Source organism: Solanum tuberosum, unplaced genomic scaffold (assembly GCF_000226075.1).
Source record: "Solanum tuberosum cultivar DM 1-3 516 R44 unplaced genomic scaffold, SolTub_3.0 scf00017, whole genome shotgun sequence".
NCBI lineage: Eukaryota > Viridiplantae > Streptophyta > Magnoliopsida > Solanales > Solanaceae > Solanum > Solanum tuberosum.
The window spans coordinates 1,334,588-1,351,159 of NW_006238943.1; the positions used below are offsets into that span (position 1 = coordinate 1,334,588).

At 35.5% G+C, this 16,572-nt stretch overlaps 1 protein-coding gene across 3 annotated transcripts in view; it reads left to right on the top strand.

The window, feature by feature from the left end:
* Positions 1 to 5,513: 5,513 nt before the first annotated feature.
* LOC102582577 (ATP-dependent zinc metalloprotease FTSH 4, mitochondrial-like) overlaps positions 5,514 to 16,572 on the top strand; it is an 11,593-nt gene continuing 534 nt past the window's right edge. Inside the window, exons 1-7 of one of the 3 annotated variants that reach the window (XM_015315348.1) lie at positions 5,514 to 5,712; positions 9,473 to 9,560; positions 11,326 to 11,574; positions 11,729 to 11,983; positions 12,067 to 12,191; positions 14,451 to 14,927; positions 15,685 to 16,547. In XM_015315348.1, the coding sequence (XP_015170834.1) occupies positions 5,686 to 5,712; positions 9,473 to 9,560; positions 11,326 to 11,574; positions 11,729 to 11,983; positions 12,067 to 12,191; positions 14,451 to 14,927; positions 15,685 to 16,547 (2,084 nt within the window). In that variant the 5' untranslated portion in view covers positions 5,514 to 5,685. The remainder of the gene's footprint in view (positions 5,713 to 9,472; positions 9,561 to 11,325; positions 11,575 to 11,728; positions 11,984 to 12,066; positions 12,192 to 14,450; positions 14,928 to 15,684; positions 16,548 to 16,572) is intronic. The other 2 variants (XM_015315341.1, XM_015315353.1) reach the window with 2 other exon arrangements.

Genomic DNA, 16,572 nt, shown 5'->3' on the forward strand with positions numbered 1-16,572 from the left:
AGAATCAGACCATGAGGCTCCCTAATAACTTCAATACCCAAAAAATAATGTAAGTCCCCCAAATCTTTGATTTTAAATTCAGAGTCCAAAAACAATTTAAGAGCATCAAATTCTTCCTTGTTGTTGCCTGTAAGTAAAATGTCATCAACATAGACGGCTAAGATAGAGATAGAGGAGTCATGACATTTATAAAATAGGGAATAGTCATTCAATGAGTGAGTAAAACCCTTGAAATTCAAAGCTGCCGTCAAACGAGCATACCATTGTCTCGATGCTTGTTTCAAGCCGTAAAGAGACTTCTTCAATAGACAGACCTGAGTAGGATCAGTGACTTTCAAACCTGCTGGAAATTTCATATAAACTTCCTCATCCAAGTCACTATGAAGAAGTGCGTTGTTGACATCTAACTGATATAGGCCCCATCCTTTCTTAATTGCAATAACAAGCACACATCGAATAGTCGTAATCTTCACAACAGGGCTAAAAGTCTCTGTAAAATCAATACCTTCCTTTTGAATATCTCCTCGAACAACCAAACGAGCCTTAAGACGTTCAAGACATCCCGAGGAATTCAATTTAACCTTGTAGACCCATTTATTAGGCAAAGCCTTCTTACCAGGAGGTAAAGAGACTACTTCCCAAGTGTCATTGGTGATCAAAGCCTCAAGTTCTTTAGTCATAGCATCCTGCCAACCTGGGTATAAAACAACTTGGGAAAAAGAGACAGGTTCTTGAATATAGGATAAAGAAGTAATGTAGGCTTGATTGGCGGGAGAGAGTGCAGAAAAAGCAAGAGGGCAAACAGGAGGAGGAGAAGAAAAACACAGGTCAGACATTTTAGAAAGATAGACACTATTGCAGATATAATCCTGAAGATACCTCCTTAAGACAATAGGATTAGGAAGAGGAAGGGAAGTCGAAAGGGGAGAGATGGAACCAGAGGATAAACGATCAGAAATAATAGGAGTAACAGGAATGGAAGGAGTAATAGGAGGTGGGACAATAGGTGGGGAAATAGAGTCACAAGGGACATGAGTAGCAGGAGTATCAAATGAAAAAATGGGAACAGAAAGTTGAGCTGATGCAAAAGGATATATATCTTCAAAGAACTTAACATTTCTGGAGATGAAATATTTCTGAGAATGCAAACTCAATAATTTGTATCCTTTCTTTTCAAAAGGATACCCAAGAAAAACACAAGGTTCGGCTCTAGGTGCTAATTTAGATCTTCCTTGTGAGAGTGTAGAGGCAAAAACAAGACAGCCAAAACATTTCAAATGAGAATAAGTAGGAGGATGTAGGAATAGTCTTTCATATGGTGTTTTGAAGGAGAACAACTTAGTGGGGCATCTATTAATAAGATAGGTTGCAGTCATAAGAGCATCTCCTCAAAATTTGTGTGGAAGATGGGATTGAAAAAGTAAAGCCCTACAAACTTCCAAAAGATGTTTATGTTTCCTTTCGACCACACCATTTTGTTGTGGTGTGGCTACACAAGAGGTTTGATGGATGATTCCTTGAGAAGAGAGAAATTTAGAGTGTTCATAACTGGACCCTAACTCCCAAGCATTATCAGATCTGATTATTTTAACCTTTTTGTTGAACTGTCTGTCTACCATGGCCAAAAAGGACTTGAGTATAGGGAAAGCATTGCTTTTAGTGGTAAGTAAAAATGTCCAGGTACCCCTACTGAAATCGTCAACAATGGTCAAAAAATATTTAAAACCATCATAAATAGGTGTTTGAAAAGGCCCCCATGTGTCAATATGAATTAATTCAAAAATCTCTTTAGAAGTAATCTGACTGTTAGGAAAAGAAAGTTTGTGTTGCTTTGCTAAAGGACAAATAGAACAAGGAACAGAGAATTTAGAACAAACTGAAACTGGAATTTCATTAATATGTTGAATATTAGAGAGGGGCATATGCCCTAACCTTACATGCCATAACTTGCTCTTAACATCATTAATGGAAATACAAGATAAACTGGATGTAAAATCCTTGAAGGAATGAAAACTAGAACTAGAATTTGCAGAAGAAATAATTGGAAGACTACTCTTGAGAACATAAAGACCATTCTGACTTTCACCAAGGAGCATTAGGCTCTTCATTGAAGGGCCCTGCATGAAACAATGAGAAGAGGTGAAAAATAATAGGTTAGAAAATTGTTTGCACAATTTGTGGACAGATAAAAGGTTGAAGTGAAAGCTAGGAATAAACAAAACATTGTGAATAATTAAATTAGAGAAAAGTTTGACAGATCCTGAGTGATTAACCTGAATTTTTTGAGAATTAGGCAAACTAACATAAATAGATTTAGGCAGAGGTTTGAAATGGAAAAAGAAATCCTTGTTATAGCTCATGTGCTCAGTTGCACCTGAATCTATTATCCAATTATTCCTATTGTAAGATTTAGGATTAGCATGTAAATTTAAGGAGAAAGGATTGGGACATAGAGTTATACCAGCACAGTTAACAGAAGTTATTGCCTCAGAATTGTTGGTGCCTTGGTCACTGTTTTTCACATGCTGAAGCATTTGCATCACTTGAGCTAGTTGTTCTGCAGAAAGTAGTTTTCCTTGATCTGTCGGCTCTTTATCAAGTAAGAAAGGGTCTCCAGAGAACTCATTTGAGGTTACTGCATGTCCCTGAGCAGAACTCTGAAAAACTTTTTGCCTAGTGAACTTAAAGTTTGGTGGAAAACCATGCAACTTAGCATTTTTCAACAAGATGTCCTGGTTTCTTACAATATTTACAGAAGAGAGGGGATTTTTTGTTATCATAAGAAACTCTCTGTGCCCTGAAATCAGTAGAAAATGACCTTTGTCCAGCATTGGCTTGGTTAGCCACAACAAAAGAGGATGATTCTCCAGGAAATTTTGGGGTATTTTGTACTTCTCTTTGTTTTTCTTCCTGAACCAGCAGTGCATAAGCATTTGAAATAGAGGGTAAAGGTGATATCATTAGAATATTACCTCTGGAAGTACAATAAGAGTCATTAAGCCCCATTAGAAATTTGACTAGACGTTCATCTTGCGTGGACTTAATGTTTTTCTCTTTTGCTCCACAGGAACACACACAAGCACAAAGAGTGAAGGAATCCAAAGTATCCAACTCATCCCAGATTCGTTTGATTTTGGTATAATAAGCAGCAATATCAGATGACCCTTGGACAAGATCACTGAGATCCTTTTGAAGTTGAAAGAGTCGAGGCCCAGAACTCTGGCCAAACCTGTCTTCTAATTCTGCCCAGATGTCTTTAGCAGTAGAGTAGTACAAAACACTTTCAGAAATATCTCTAGAAAGAGAGTTTAATAATCAGGAAATTACCATATTGTTGGATCTAGACCAAGCTCTATGAAGATCCGTTCCAGCTTCAGGTTCTTTGGTGGATCCATCAACAAAGCCAGATTTGTTCTTTGCAGTCAAAGCTATCCACATTCCTCGTTTCCATCCCCCAAAACTTTTACCATCAAAGACTGTGTTCACCAACAAAGTACCTGGAGAATCTGAAGGAGCTATGAAGAAAGGATGAGCTGCGTTAATTAGCTCAATGTGAGATACATTCACAGCTGAAAGGGGAACTTGAGTCCCAGTAGCTGTTTCAGTATTTCCAGTCATAGTGACTGTGAACTAAAAAAGAAAAGATTATCAAAATATAGATCAATACTACTGCTCTGATACCATGAGAGAGTAAAAATATGAAAGGAGAAAAGATCAGAAAATTTTCTTGTGTATTTCATCACTGTACAATATACATATTTATAGGAATACAAAAGGAATCTACTCCTAACAAACTGCACAGCTGTCCTATGCTAATTTGCTGTAAAATAACAAACTTGTATTTACATTTTTGAATAAAAAGAAAAACTAATATTTTAGAAGAAAATATCTAGAAAACTTCCGGAAGAGAGGACAGGTGGCTTGTTTAGATCAAAGGGTTAAAATTGTTTATTTTCACTGTACTCTCTTGTTTTTCTTTTGCTTTGTGTCTGAGATGACTTTCTTCCATGGTAGAACTTGAGACTCTATTCTTCTTCTTTGATGGTGTCGTCTCCAGTGGGTCAAGTTTCATTGTTGGTCCAACACTTTACAAGATAGGAGTCAGGCCGCATACGTTCTACCCTTTTCAGGCTTCACTTGTAGGGGTGTGCACTATATGGATTAAATAAAAAAACCAAACCAAATTTTAATTTGGATTGGTTTTTTGGATTTCTGGTTTGGTTTTCAATTTATAATTTACTTTGTTTGGTTTTTTGGTTTGGTTTTGGATTTAGAAAAATGAAAATCGAAAAACAGAAAAAACTAAATGTTATATATATATGCAAATATAACTTTATTATGTTTCTAATTATTGACATAACTGATTAACCGAACCGAAAAACCCCAAACCAAAAAGAGAAAAATCAAACCAAATTTATTTTGGGTTGGATTGGGTTACACTTCTTCAAAATAAAAAATCGAAAAACCCAAACCGAATAGTACAAAACCAAACCAAAAAATCGAATGCACACCCCTATTCACTTGTGAGATTACATTGGATGTGTTGTTGTTGTTGAATGAAAATATTGAAAGTGTCGTCCTTAGAAATAGACCATGAAATATGCGAATTCAAATTTAGCTAAGCCTTAATGCAAATATCAGACACCCAAATGAAATAAAGATCATTTAGTTTTTTTTTTTGGGCCTATCTTGTCCAATACTCATTAGTTTGGGGCAAATAGTTGCTTTGAAGTATAACTATTTAAAATATAGCAAATTTTAACAATATTTATATTTTAGCCATTCTTGAATAGAGCTTCAAAACTCAGAACAGTTTAATATAGAATGATCGTTGAAACTTAATGGAATGTTTGCGTCAATTGCAACCTATTTTTCCTATCGTGTTATTACTATAGTTTTATTTTTGTATTTGTCAAATTTATTTTTGAAAACGTTTTTCTTAAGTCGAAAATCTATCGAAAACAATTTTTTACATCACACAAATAGGGCTAATGTCTATGCATACCGCCCTATGAAAATCTCAAAATTTAGACTTTAGTTTATATTTCTCATGGTAATTTACAATTATATAATTGCCAACTTAAGTGGAGCTAAAGAAGATTAGAGATCAAATGTAGGTTTAGTAAAAATTAAAAAAAGGAAACATGAAATGATTGAGACAAAACATTGCTCGATAACCACCCGTTAATTATTTAATTATTAAGCATAATTATCTGCTCGATCCATCCAATAAGCAACTTTAGTTATCATCATAAATTAAAGGAAAAACCCGACTTTAAAATTTATAAATAAGTAAATTTACGTCGATAGATATTTGTGAAGATTGATATAAACAAGTTTTACAAACAAATTTACCACATTAAACTACTCCATTTTGCAATTATTAAAACATGTTTCTTTTACAAATATGAAATTAGTCATTTTTAAAAAGTTAAAAGTCGGCATTTGCGACCTGAGATATATAAATAAAATAAGCTACTATTAATTGCCCAAATATATTTATATCCATTTGTTGAAAAAAAAAAACAGAAAAAAAAATATCCATCTTCCTCTTCTATTTTACCCTTCTCGATTTTCGATCATCACAGAAAATTTCTGAAGAAAATCCTCAAAGAAGCTGAGAAACATCAATAATCTGCATACAGAAGAAAAGGGCTTGAAGAAAAATTCGATCTTTTGTAGGAGATGGCTCTAATGCGCCTTCTAACTCAGGTCACTTCTTGAATTTTCTTATTTTATAGTTGATTTTGTTTTTATTGCCTCTATTTGTTTCGAGGGGTTTTGTGTTTCTGTTTGTTTTTATTCGGGTTATTGTTGTTCACGAGATGTAGAGTAAAATGGATTTCAATTGAGTGGAATGGTTATGAATGATTCATATAATTGATTCGAACTTGTTTGGGATTAATATGTAATCGGTTGATGGTTTGAGTTTGAGATTGAGGTTGAGATTTCACTATATTATTAGGTTAGAAAAGCCCTAATTTTTGTAGTTTTATGGGTTTTTGTTTCCAAGATTGTTTGTTTTTTTTTCATATTTATTTGGTAACTAGAGGTAGAATAAAATGGATTCCAATAGAGTGGAATGGTTCTCAATGATTTGTATAATTGACTCAAACTTGTTTGGGATTAAGATGTAATCGATTGATGGTTTGAGTTTGAGATTTTACTATATTAGGTTAGAGAAGCCCTAATTTTTGTAGTTTTATGGGTTTATGTTTCCAAGTTTGGATTTTGTTTCATTTTTATTTGGTTTATTGTTGTTGATTGGAGGTAGGATAAAATGGAGTCCAATAGAGTGGAATGGTTATGAATGATTCATATAATTGAGTCGAACTTGTTTGGGATTAAGACGTTATTTGATTGATGGTTTCAGATTGAAATTTCACTCTATTATGTTAGAGAAGCCCTAGTTTTTGTAGTTTTATGGGATTCTATTTCAAAGATTGGATTTTTTTGATAGTCGTAGTGTTTGGACCAGCTGCTCAAACCTCGACTAATTCCACGGGTACCTTCTATCTAGTATTTCCCACCGTCATAGCTACCGAGCAACCTTGTCCATCAAGGCTAGCGAAGATGAGAATAAACCACCTAGTGTTTTTGCCTCCAATGGGATTTAAACATGAAACCTTATGGTTCTCAACCTGCTTCATTGACCACTACGCCACACCGTTGGGTGCAAGATTGGATCGCTTTTTCTTTTTGATTAAATTATTGGAGATTTCAGAGTAATTGGCTCGTTCGTAACTTGTGGTTTCTATTTTTCGTTTATTAGGGTTGTTTTAGTGTTATGCTACTATCTTCCAAGTATGCTGTTTTCCTGTGGCGGTAGCTTTATTTCTTTTTGCTTGCTATAGTATTGCTCATGAAACTGAAAATTTGTCTTATCTTTTTATAGTTAATTATTTAATGCCTAGTCTCATTTAGCTTATGGGTGCAATACCAGCTAGTTCGGATAAAGGCTTAGCTGTTCCTGCCAAGTCTCAAATTTGATTTGGTGTTTTTCATTTATCTTTTTACTCTGGTTAGAGTCTTATAAGTTGTGCAGTGATAAGTATGAGATATAGAGAACCTCTAATTTTATCTTTTATCAAAAAAAAAATAGAGAACCTCTAATTTTAGAGAATTGCTAATTTGACTTAAAAGTCGTATTATTTAATTGGAATGAAATGGACTTAAATAGAGCAAAATGGATAAAGATGATTCATCTAACCAACTCCATCTAATTTTGAATCGAGGTATAGTTGATTCATTGAATCTTATCTAACTCAGATGGATGTGTTTTACCATTTTTTTTTGTTCTAATGAGAAATACTCGTATTCTGGTGAAAAAAGATATGTCTTCTCAGCTGCCCTTTTTAGATCGGTGGTATGTAATTTGGCAGTTTTCTGCATCTGAAGATGCATGTTTTAGGGAAAAAGCTCAAAATAGTCCTTTATCTTTGGCTTTAGACTCAGTCATCCCTCTTCTTTTACATGGAGCAACCTTCAAGTTTAAAATACTGGTGCTCTTCTAGTGTCCTCTCTAACTCTGTTAGTTTCTTAACGTTTGAACTCAGATCCTATGCACGTGGGATACACGTGAGAAATATTCCCTGAAACCACCCCTATCATGCATTTTGTGGTGTATTTGGACAGAGAGATGTTTTGATGGGTTATCAACTCCTATTTCTATCCTCAAAGCTAGATGTCTTTTTTGGTTATATAGTTGGCTAAATTTAACCTCTATCAACTGTCCTGTAAATCTTTTGAACTTTGTCAGCCTTTTGGTTTAAGCCTAGCTTTTTGTTTAGTTTATAGCTGACTTTTGTCCTCTGAATTCACTCTTTTGTACAATCTGCATCTTCTTGGAGTAATTTCCCTAGATAGTCACCCATGTTTGAGAAATTACCTAATAATATCACTTATGTTTGTTTTAGGACTACAATATCACCCAACTTTACATATTTTCCTCAAAATATACTTGACACAAAAAAAACATCATCTCTCCTAATGGGATGCCATGTCACATTATTCTTTTTTTATTATTAATAATTTTTTAAAATTTATTTAGACAATCCATATATGATACTCATTAAAAAAAAAATACATAGCGCCAAAATTTTCTACCCTAGTTCTGGGGGATTCGGAGGCAAATCCAAACATAAATAATTGTCTATTAGTGTTGTGAATTAATAATTTAGAATTTTCAGTATACATATATAAAAACTTCAGTTAAAAAATAATTCATCTGACTTTCGAGATTTAAATTTCTTTACCGAAATTAAAAGAGAAAATATATATATATCAATCATTGAAAATTAAAAGGAAAAGTTTTATAAAGGGGAGGAGAAAATCATTGTAGCTCTATGTGGGAGCATGGACGGAGCTAAGACTTTGATTACAAATTCGATCAAACTTAATAATTTTGATTCAAATTTCAATTTTATAATTAAAATTCATTAAATATATATAAATTATTAAATTTTTAAGTTTAATATTTTGAAAAATAAAATAAAATTATGTTTCGAATATGTGATTGAGAATAAAGTATGTCTATGTGTGTTTTATGTTTTTGTGGCATAAAGTATATTTTAATTAATCTGATCTGGACGTAAAACATGAATAATTGTAACAAATATTAGAAAAAGAATTTCCATATAGGTGAAGACAAAAATAAAATATATATAATTTGTATTAGATAGTTTGTTTTTATACACGTAGCATTTATAGCCGGATACTTATAAAGTCTCAATTAGGTTAATACAAAAATAATTAATTATCTTAATCCAGATAATTTTAGCAATATATTTTTAAAAAAATTGGATTTGCCTCTGAATCCCCCAGAGCTAGGGTTCAAAATTTTGGCGCTATGTAATTTGTTTTTACTGGGTATAATATATGGGTTGTCTAAATAAAATTTAAAAAATTATTAATAATAAAAAAGGAATAATGTGACATGGCATCCCATTTAGGAGAGAGATGATGTTTTTTTTTGTGTCAAGTATATTTTTGAGGAAAATATGTAAAGTTGAATGATATTGTAGTCCTAAAACAAACATAAGTGATATTACTAGGTAATTTCCCAAACATGGGTGACTATCTAGGGAAATTACTCCATCTTCTTGATGCGTTTAATGAAATCATCTTACTTCTTCAAAAAAAATCCCAGACCCGTCTCTTATTTCTGAGGCAAGAATTAATGATTCACTACACTCATCCCACTAGAAAGAATTTTGAAGGTCATATAATGTTACGTACCTACTTTTTAAAATGTTGACTATATTTATCTCAGCTTACTGCTGCTCTCAAAAATACTATATATGTAATCTGTAGGGTTTTATGTAAGCAAACACAAAAATATGAAGGAAAAAAAGTTAATGACCCAGGTCCTAATAGATAGGGGATGCGTTTGAGCTTTTTTCCATGTTCTATGATAGCTCTTATCTTGTTTCTCTTTTCTCATGTGTGTAATAATACCTTTTTTGTTCTACAGGTTGAAAGGCAACAATCTCAACTGAGGCAGATTAGCTCTTTGTTCAATCGAACATATCTTTCCTCTGGATGGATCATAGGAAGTGAAGGTATGCTCTGAGATTTTGGCACTGATGGAGGAGAGTTTCTTTATTTTTGTGGTCTACATAGATATCATATCATAAGGTTGACAATATGGAACTTCTTTTCCAGGGCATTTATGCTTAACTTTTCGTGTGATATTTATTATCCTCTAAAAAGCTGAGCTGTTGTGTTCTCTAAACTGAACAATGGCCATCCCTTAAATTTTATGAAATATACTAATGACCGTACTGGTTGATAATGCAGTCACCCCTTCACCCCCCCACCCCCACCTCCGCGAAGAAGGATTGGTTACAAAGTGTTTATGCACTAATCGTCATAGGCTCATGCTGGTTAATTTCGTTTAAAGCACCTAATAATGGATGAAAGAAATTAAAAACATTAGAGTAAAAGGAGAAAACCGGAAGACCTTTTTTTATCAGTAGCTTTAAACGTAAATCCTTGTTTGTAGTGGATTCAAATTGAAGGTGCAAAAAATAAAATACATTGATTATAACATTGAAGGTCAACGGGTGAGCTAATTTATATTCACTATCAATTATTTACGGGTACACTATCTAGTCTAGAAGACAAGGTTCAGTAAGTTGAAGAGTGAGTTAGGAGAGTGACATGAATCATGATAAATGTACCAAAGGAAGTGGAAGAAAAATTATCTAGATGTTGAAATAAAATTATCAAGTCAACCTCTCTGATCTGCTTTTATTTAAAAAAAGATTTGTTAGACTTGCACATCTGTAGAAACAATTGAACATTTGATATTTTCTTGTAAATTATCTCCATTTCTGCATACCTCTGTATGCAGCCTGCCGGTAACAAAAAACTGCTTTGTATTTAAATGACAGACATGTTATCGATATAGATTAAATTTTGCTTATAGATGGTTTCATACTGTTGATGTCCCCCCTGCACTTTATTGTTTTACAAGAGAAAGTTAGATATCAATTTACCATTTTGTGTAAATGAACTAGCAACCTCTCGAGTCAAACACAATTCTTTTTCAGTAGTATGCTTCCAATTCTTATCACTTTTTGCTATTGGTGTAATTCAGAGTATATAGATGACCCTGTGGCTATTGTAGACATTCTAGGGTCCTTATAAAGATGAAGTAGGATCTAGGGATAGTTTTCTTTTTTCTTCTTGTCTTTTCTTTATCTTTTGTTTATGCCAGACACACAATTGTGGAGGGAGGATATCATGTCAATTTTTGGATACCAGCTTTGAGCTGATGATTGATATTCAAATGTTACCTTTATCAAAAAATAAATAAATTAACATTTCAGCTTATAAGTTGGTGAATCAAAATCATTTAAGCAATTTATGTTCAGTAGCAAACTTGATGGAACTGAGCTAGCAAACCTCCTAAGTTAAGTGCATTCCTTTTGGTCATATGCTTCCATGTCTTGTGAACCTTAAATGCAAATGGGTTAAATATCAGCTCATAAGTAAGTGAATGCATTACCAAAAAAAAAAGGTTAGTGAATGCCTGCCTCTCAGAAGCGTACTTCACGAAAATGAGCTAGCAAACCTCCAAGTTTAGTGCAATCCTTGTTGGTCATACTTCCGAGTCTTATGAACCTTAGAACCCTAGTGTGCTAACATATCAGCTTACAAGTTAATGATCCATCTTATTCGGCAGAAATACTGTCGATGCAGTATTTGTATATGAAGCTACGATTTGTAACTTCAAATTCAGAGGCAACTTCTGCCAGCCCAATCTGAATCTTGAGGTTGACCTTATGTTCTTTTTCCAATCTGTCCCTCTTTTACGTGCAGTTCATGGAGTTGCAAATACCAAGCAAAGGTTTCAGTCTAGGTATGTGGGAAGTCTAGCCCGCAGAGTACGTGAAAGAGAGGAAACTAGTAATGCTGCATTTCATAGAAGTGATCCAGAGGCAGTCATAAGGTCGTTTGAAAGCCAACCTTCATTGCATTCCAATCCAGCGGCAGTGTCGGAGTATGTTAAGGCACTGGTAAAGGCTGACAGACTTGATGAAAGTGAGCTTCTCCGGACTTTGCAGAGAGGTAGTAATAATCAGATGTCTCTCATTACCTTGTATTATTTGAGAATGGATTACTCTAAATATTGAACATTTAACATTAATGCTTGCATATGAAGGTTTATTCCTTTAATTAGTCTATCATGGATACCAATGACGCTGACAAGAGCTCTTTTCAGGGATTGCTGGTTCTGCTAGGTCTCATATGGAGGAAGAGAATATAGGGGCTCTGTCAGCTCTTAGAAATGTTGGGAAATCAACAAAGGATGGTGTTCTTGGTACCCGTAATACACCTATACATATGGTGGCCGTGGAAGGAGGTAACTTCAAAGAACAGTTGTGGCGTACATTCCGGTCTCTGGCTGTGGCCTTTCTCTTGATTTCTGGAGTTGGTGCTCTCATTGAAGATAGAGGAATCAGCAAAGGTATAAGAGGTCTGCAATTTTTGTTTGGCTTTTGAAGCTCTATTCAGAAGCATTCTACTATTGTCTTTTTCTTAATCCATTTTCTGCATCAGGACTTGGTCTAAATGAGGAAGTGCAACCAACCATGGAAACCAATACAAGATTTTCTGATGTGAAGGGTGTTGATGAAGCAAAATCTGAGCTGGAAGAAATTGTTCACTATCTCCGAGATCCTAAGGTGAGTTAATCTGAGATGTTTCTTTGTAATCACAAGCAATTCAGTGACTTCATCTGCGGTGTAGAAGTCCTATATTTGATATTTGAGTCACTAATCCAGGTAAGTAAACAAAAATAACACAGTGATGAATTTTGTTCTTTGGTGTTCCACACATTATTATACTAGAAATGCAGGACTGAAGTTCATCTTTTACGACAGTGTTTTCACCAGCTCTCTTTAAACACCCATCTGAAAATATGCCAAGGATAGAAATGTGGGGAAAACACATTTTATCATTTGTTAGGAATATAAGGTTCTTCCCTTGGGTTCTCATAAGTAGGTCCTGATCATTCAATAGATTCAGTTGTTGAACTCCGATTTGGTTAAGTGCCATAATTTTGGGTTATGCTACTATGGTACCTAAACACAGATGTAAAGCCTGAACCGTGATAGTCAAATCAGGTGAGGATCACTTATTTACATGTCCATTTTGTGAATAGTGTATTATATATGTGATTGAAAACACTGGGAAAGTCGAGCTAGAATTTTATTTTAACACGATCCTTAATCAAGCTGGTAACTCAACTGACAAGCCGTAAATGAAGTGTAATGAAAGATGAAAAGCTTTTGAAATATATAAACTACCGTGTTCAAGATTTTTACGATCATCAGCAACATGTCAACAGAAATTTTATGGAACTTGATAAATCTAGAATCATGTAATAGTATGTAGTCACAGGCTCACAGCTAACAATGTGGTCATATGATACACATATTATAGGTACAGGCTTAATTCAAAATATATCACAGGGTACATATCATATATGGTAAGATTCTGCAACTTTATTTCAGCACCAAATCTATTATTTGATCTGCAAAGATTTGTTTTAACTTGCTCTACGAAATGAGTGTAATAAGCCTTTCCAGTCCTATCTAACTGATCAAGAGTGGTGATGCTTCTAATTGGTGGTGCATACTCAGTGGTGTTAGGTTTTCAGTTTGACCGGGGTTGGTGGGTGGGTGGGGGTGGTGGAGGGGGAAGTGTAATGAAAGATGAAAAGCTTTTGAAATATATAAACTACCGTGTTCAAGATTTTTACGATCATCAGCAACATGTCAACAGAAATTTTATGGAACTTGATAAATCTAGAATCATGTAATAGTATGTAGTCACAGGCTCACAGCTAACAATGTGGTCATATGATACACATATTATAGGTACAGGCTTAATTCAAAATATATCACAGGGTACATATCATATATGGTAAGATTCTGCAACTTTATTTCAGCACCAAATCTATTATTTGATCTGCAAAGATTTGTTTTAACTTGCTCTACGAAATGAGTGTAATAAGCCTTTCCAGTCCTATCTAACTGATCAAGAGTGGTGATGCTTCTAATTGGTGGTGCATACTCAGTGGTGTTAGGTTTTCAGTTTGACCGGGGTTGGTGGGTGGGTGGGGGTGGTGGTGGTGATTGCAACTGTAAAAGCGTGTTGTTGCTTAGCGTTCCTTATCTATGATTGTGGAGGCAACTTAGAGAACACCTGGTTGTTGGTAGTACTATGAAAAGAGAAGGAAACTAATGAAGGAAGAACAAGAATGAAGCATACAAAAGGTCATACGTGGCTAAAGTTGTTTGTATGATTGTAGCTTTGTGCATTACAGCTTTTATTAAGAATGAATTAAAAAACTAAGAATAAAGAAAATAAGAAAACATGGTGTCTGCTTGTAAGTTTAACCCAGTATGGACTGCCATGAGCTGAGCTACACAGGAGCTTAAATGAAAGTCATTAACTGTAACTAAAATTGTTTAATTCTGTATTTTCATTAACTTTTTATAACAATTCTGTTTAAAACCAAACCCAAAAAAATCATGGATATTGAGGTTGCGACCTCCCTAAGCTTGAAGTAGCTACACCATTATTAATACATTCTAGTGGAATCAGCTGTTTTTTTCAGTCTTGATCAACCGATAGATACCCTTTGGAAGTAAAAGAGGAGAAAAGGTACAAACCAGAAGGTTTTTGGTGTCTATTTGTGCTTTTGCTTACTTTCCTTGTTTTAAACCAAATCTTTTTAACTGTTGCCTATAGTTTCCACTTCAGTCAAAGATACTTATCTTGGACAGTCAAGTATGTAATGTATGACACACTTATTCTGATTAGTAATGGTGGTGATATATGGCTCATATGTGTCGACGTCTTATTAGCTGCAGTATTATCAGTCAACATTAGCCCAATCTATTTAATTGCTCATTTCAGCGAACTTTTGGGTACAGCGTTTCACTCGTCTTGGGGGCAAGCTCCCAAAAGGAGTATTACTTGTTGGCCCCCCTGGAACTGGTAAGACCATGTTGGCGAGGGCCATAGCTGGAGAAGCTGGGGTTCCCTTTTTCTCATGCAGTGGCAGTGAGTTTGAAGAAATGTTTGTTGGTGTTGGAGCTCGCAGAGTGAGAGACCTTTTTGCTGCTGCGAAGAAGCGATCACCATGCATTATATTCATTGATGAGATTGATGCCATTGGAGGAAGCCGTAACCCAAAGGATCAGCAATATATGAGGATGACTTTAAATCAATTGCTTGTCGAGCTGGATGGCTTCAAACAAAATGATGGAATCATTGTGATTGCTGCCACTAATTTTGCTGAGTCACTGGATAAGGCATTGGTGAGACCTGGACGATTTGATCGCAACATTGTTGTCCCAAATCCTGATGTTGAAGGGCGGAAGCAGATTTTGGAATCTCACATGTCAAAGGTAATCTTTCTGAAACTGGGACATTTCTGGTGATGCTGCAGTTTCCAGATTATTACTGTCACAATCTATCAGTAGTGTGTCTCAGCTATATTGTGCTTGCTATAAACAGCCAGTACACTGTCCTGTTTTCTTTTCGCATGTAGTGTGTTATATGATAAACCAATTGTGCATCCTATCCTCTTTCCTTAGTGTTGTGGTAATATATTTTCATTTACCCTGCACATTAATGGGTGGATCATTCAAAGTTTTTGAAGATGCAATAAATGTTATCATCTCCAAAAGCTTCAGTGAGTGGATATCTTTTCCTGTTTCATTTTGCCTTTGACTTATTTCACTTTGTCATTGATTCATCATTTCTTATCTAGACACTATTTATTTATTTTAAGTTGCTTTCTCTTTCAATTTTTAGGTCCTAGAATAAAAATGAGTCACTATGTCTCGCTATGTTTCTTGTTTTTCTTCAAACCTGTTTTGTAAAACATTTTTCTTGAGCCGAGGTTTATCGGAAACAACCTCTCTACCCCACAGAGATAGCGGTAAGGTTTGCGTACACCCCACCCTCCCCAGACCCCACTTGTGGGATCACACTGGGTATGTTGTTATTATGTCATGCTGTGTCAAGCTTCCTTTTTTCCATGTTTGGTTTATGTAAATCCTCTCATTCTTGGACAGCTGATGCAATGTGAATATGATATCCTATAAGGGGTCTGTTTAAGATCATTCTACTTTCTCATCCAAAGAATATCCTGTTTGGCAGATTCTGAAGGCGGATGATGTTGACCTTATGATCATTGCTCGGGGGACTCCTGGATTTTCTGGTGCAGACCTTGCAAACTTGGTGAATATCGCTGCTGTGAAGGCTGCTATGGATGGTGCCAAAGCCGTAAGCTTGGCTGATCTAGAGCATGCTAAGGACAAGATCATGATGGGAAGTGAGCGCAAATCAGCTTTTATATCCCAAGAGTCGAGAAAACTCACAGCATACCATGAAGGTGGTCATGCACTTGTAGCTATTCATACAGATGGGGCTCTTCCGGTGCACAAAGCAACTATTGTTCCACGAGGAATGGCTCTTGGTATGGTTGCTCAATTGCCTGAAAAGGACGAGACCAGCATCTCCCGTAAGCAGATGCTTGCTCGACTTGATGTTGCCATGGGTGGGCGAGTTGCTGAAGAGCTCATTTTTGGCGAAAGTGAAGTAACTACTGGTCCATCTGATGATCTCAAGCAAGCAACCAAGCTAGCCAGAACCATGGTCACCAAGTTTGGTATGAGCAAAGAAGTGGGGCTCGTTACTCACAACTACGACGATAATGGGAAGAGCATGAGCACTGAGACTAGACTTCTAATCGAGAAGGAAGTAAGAGAATTACTTGAAAGGGCTTACAACAATGCAAAAACAATTCTCACTACCCATAATAAAGAGCTTCATGCTCTTGCTAATGCATTGCTTGAGAAGGAGACACTAACCGGAGGCCAGATCAAGGCCTTGCTTGCCCAGGTCAAATCTCAACAGACACAGCAGAAGCAACATCAATCAGTATCAGTTGAAAGTACACCGCAGTCCAATCCAAGACCTCCCCAGAGTCCAAGTGCAGCTGCAGCTGCGGCTGCTGCTGCAGCAGCCGCTGCAGCCACCGCTGCC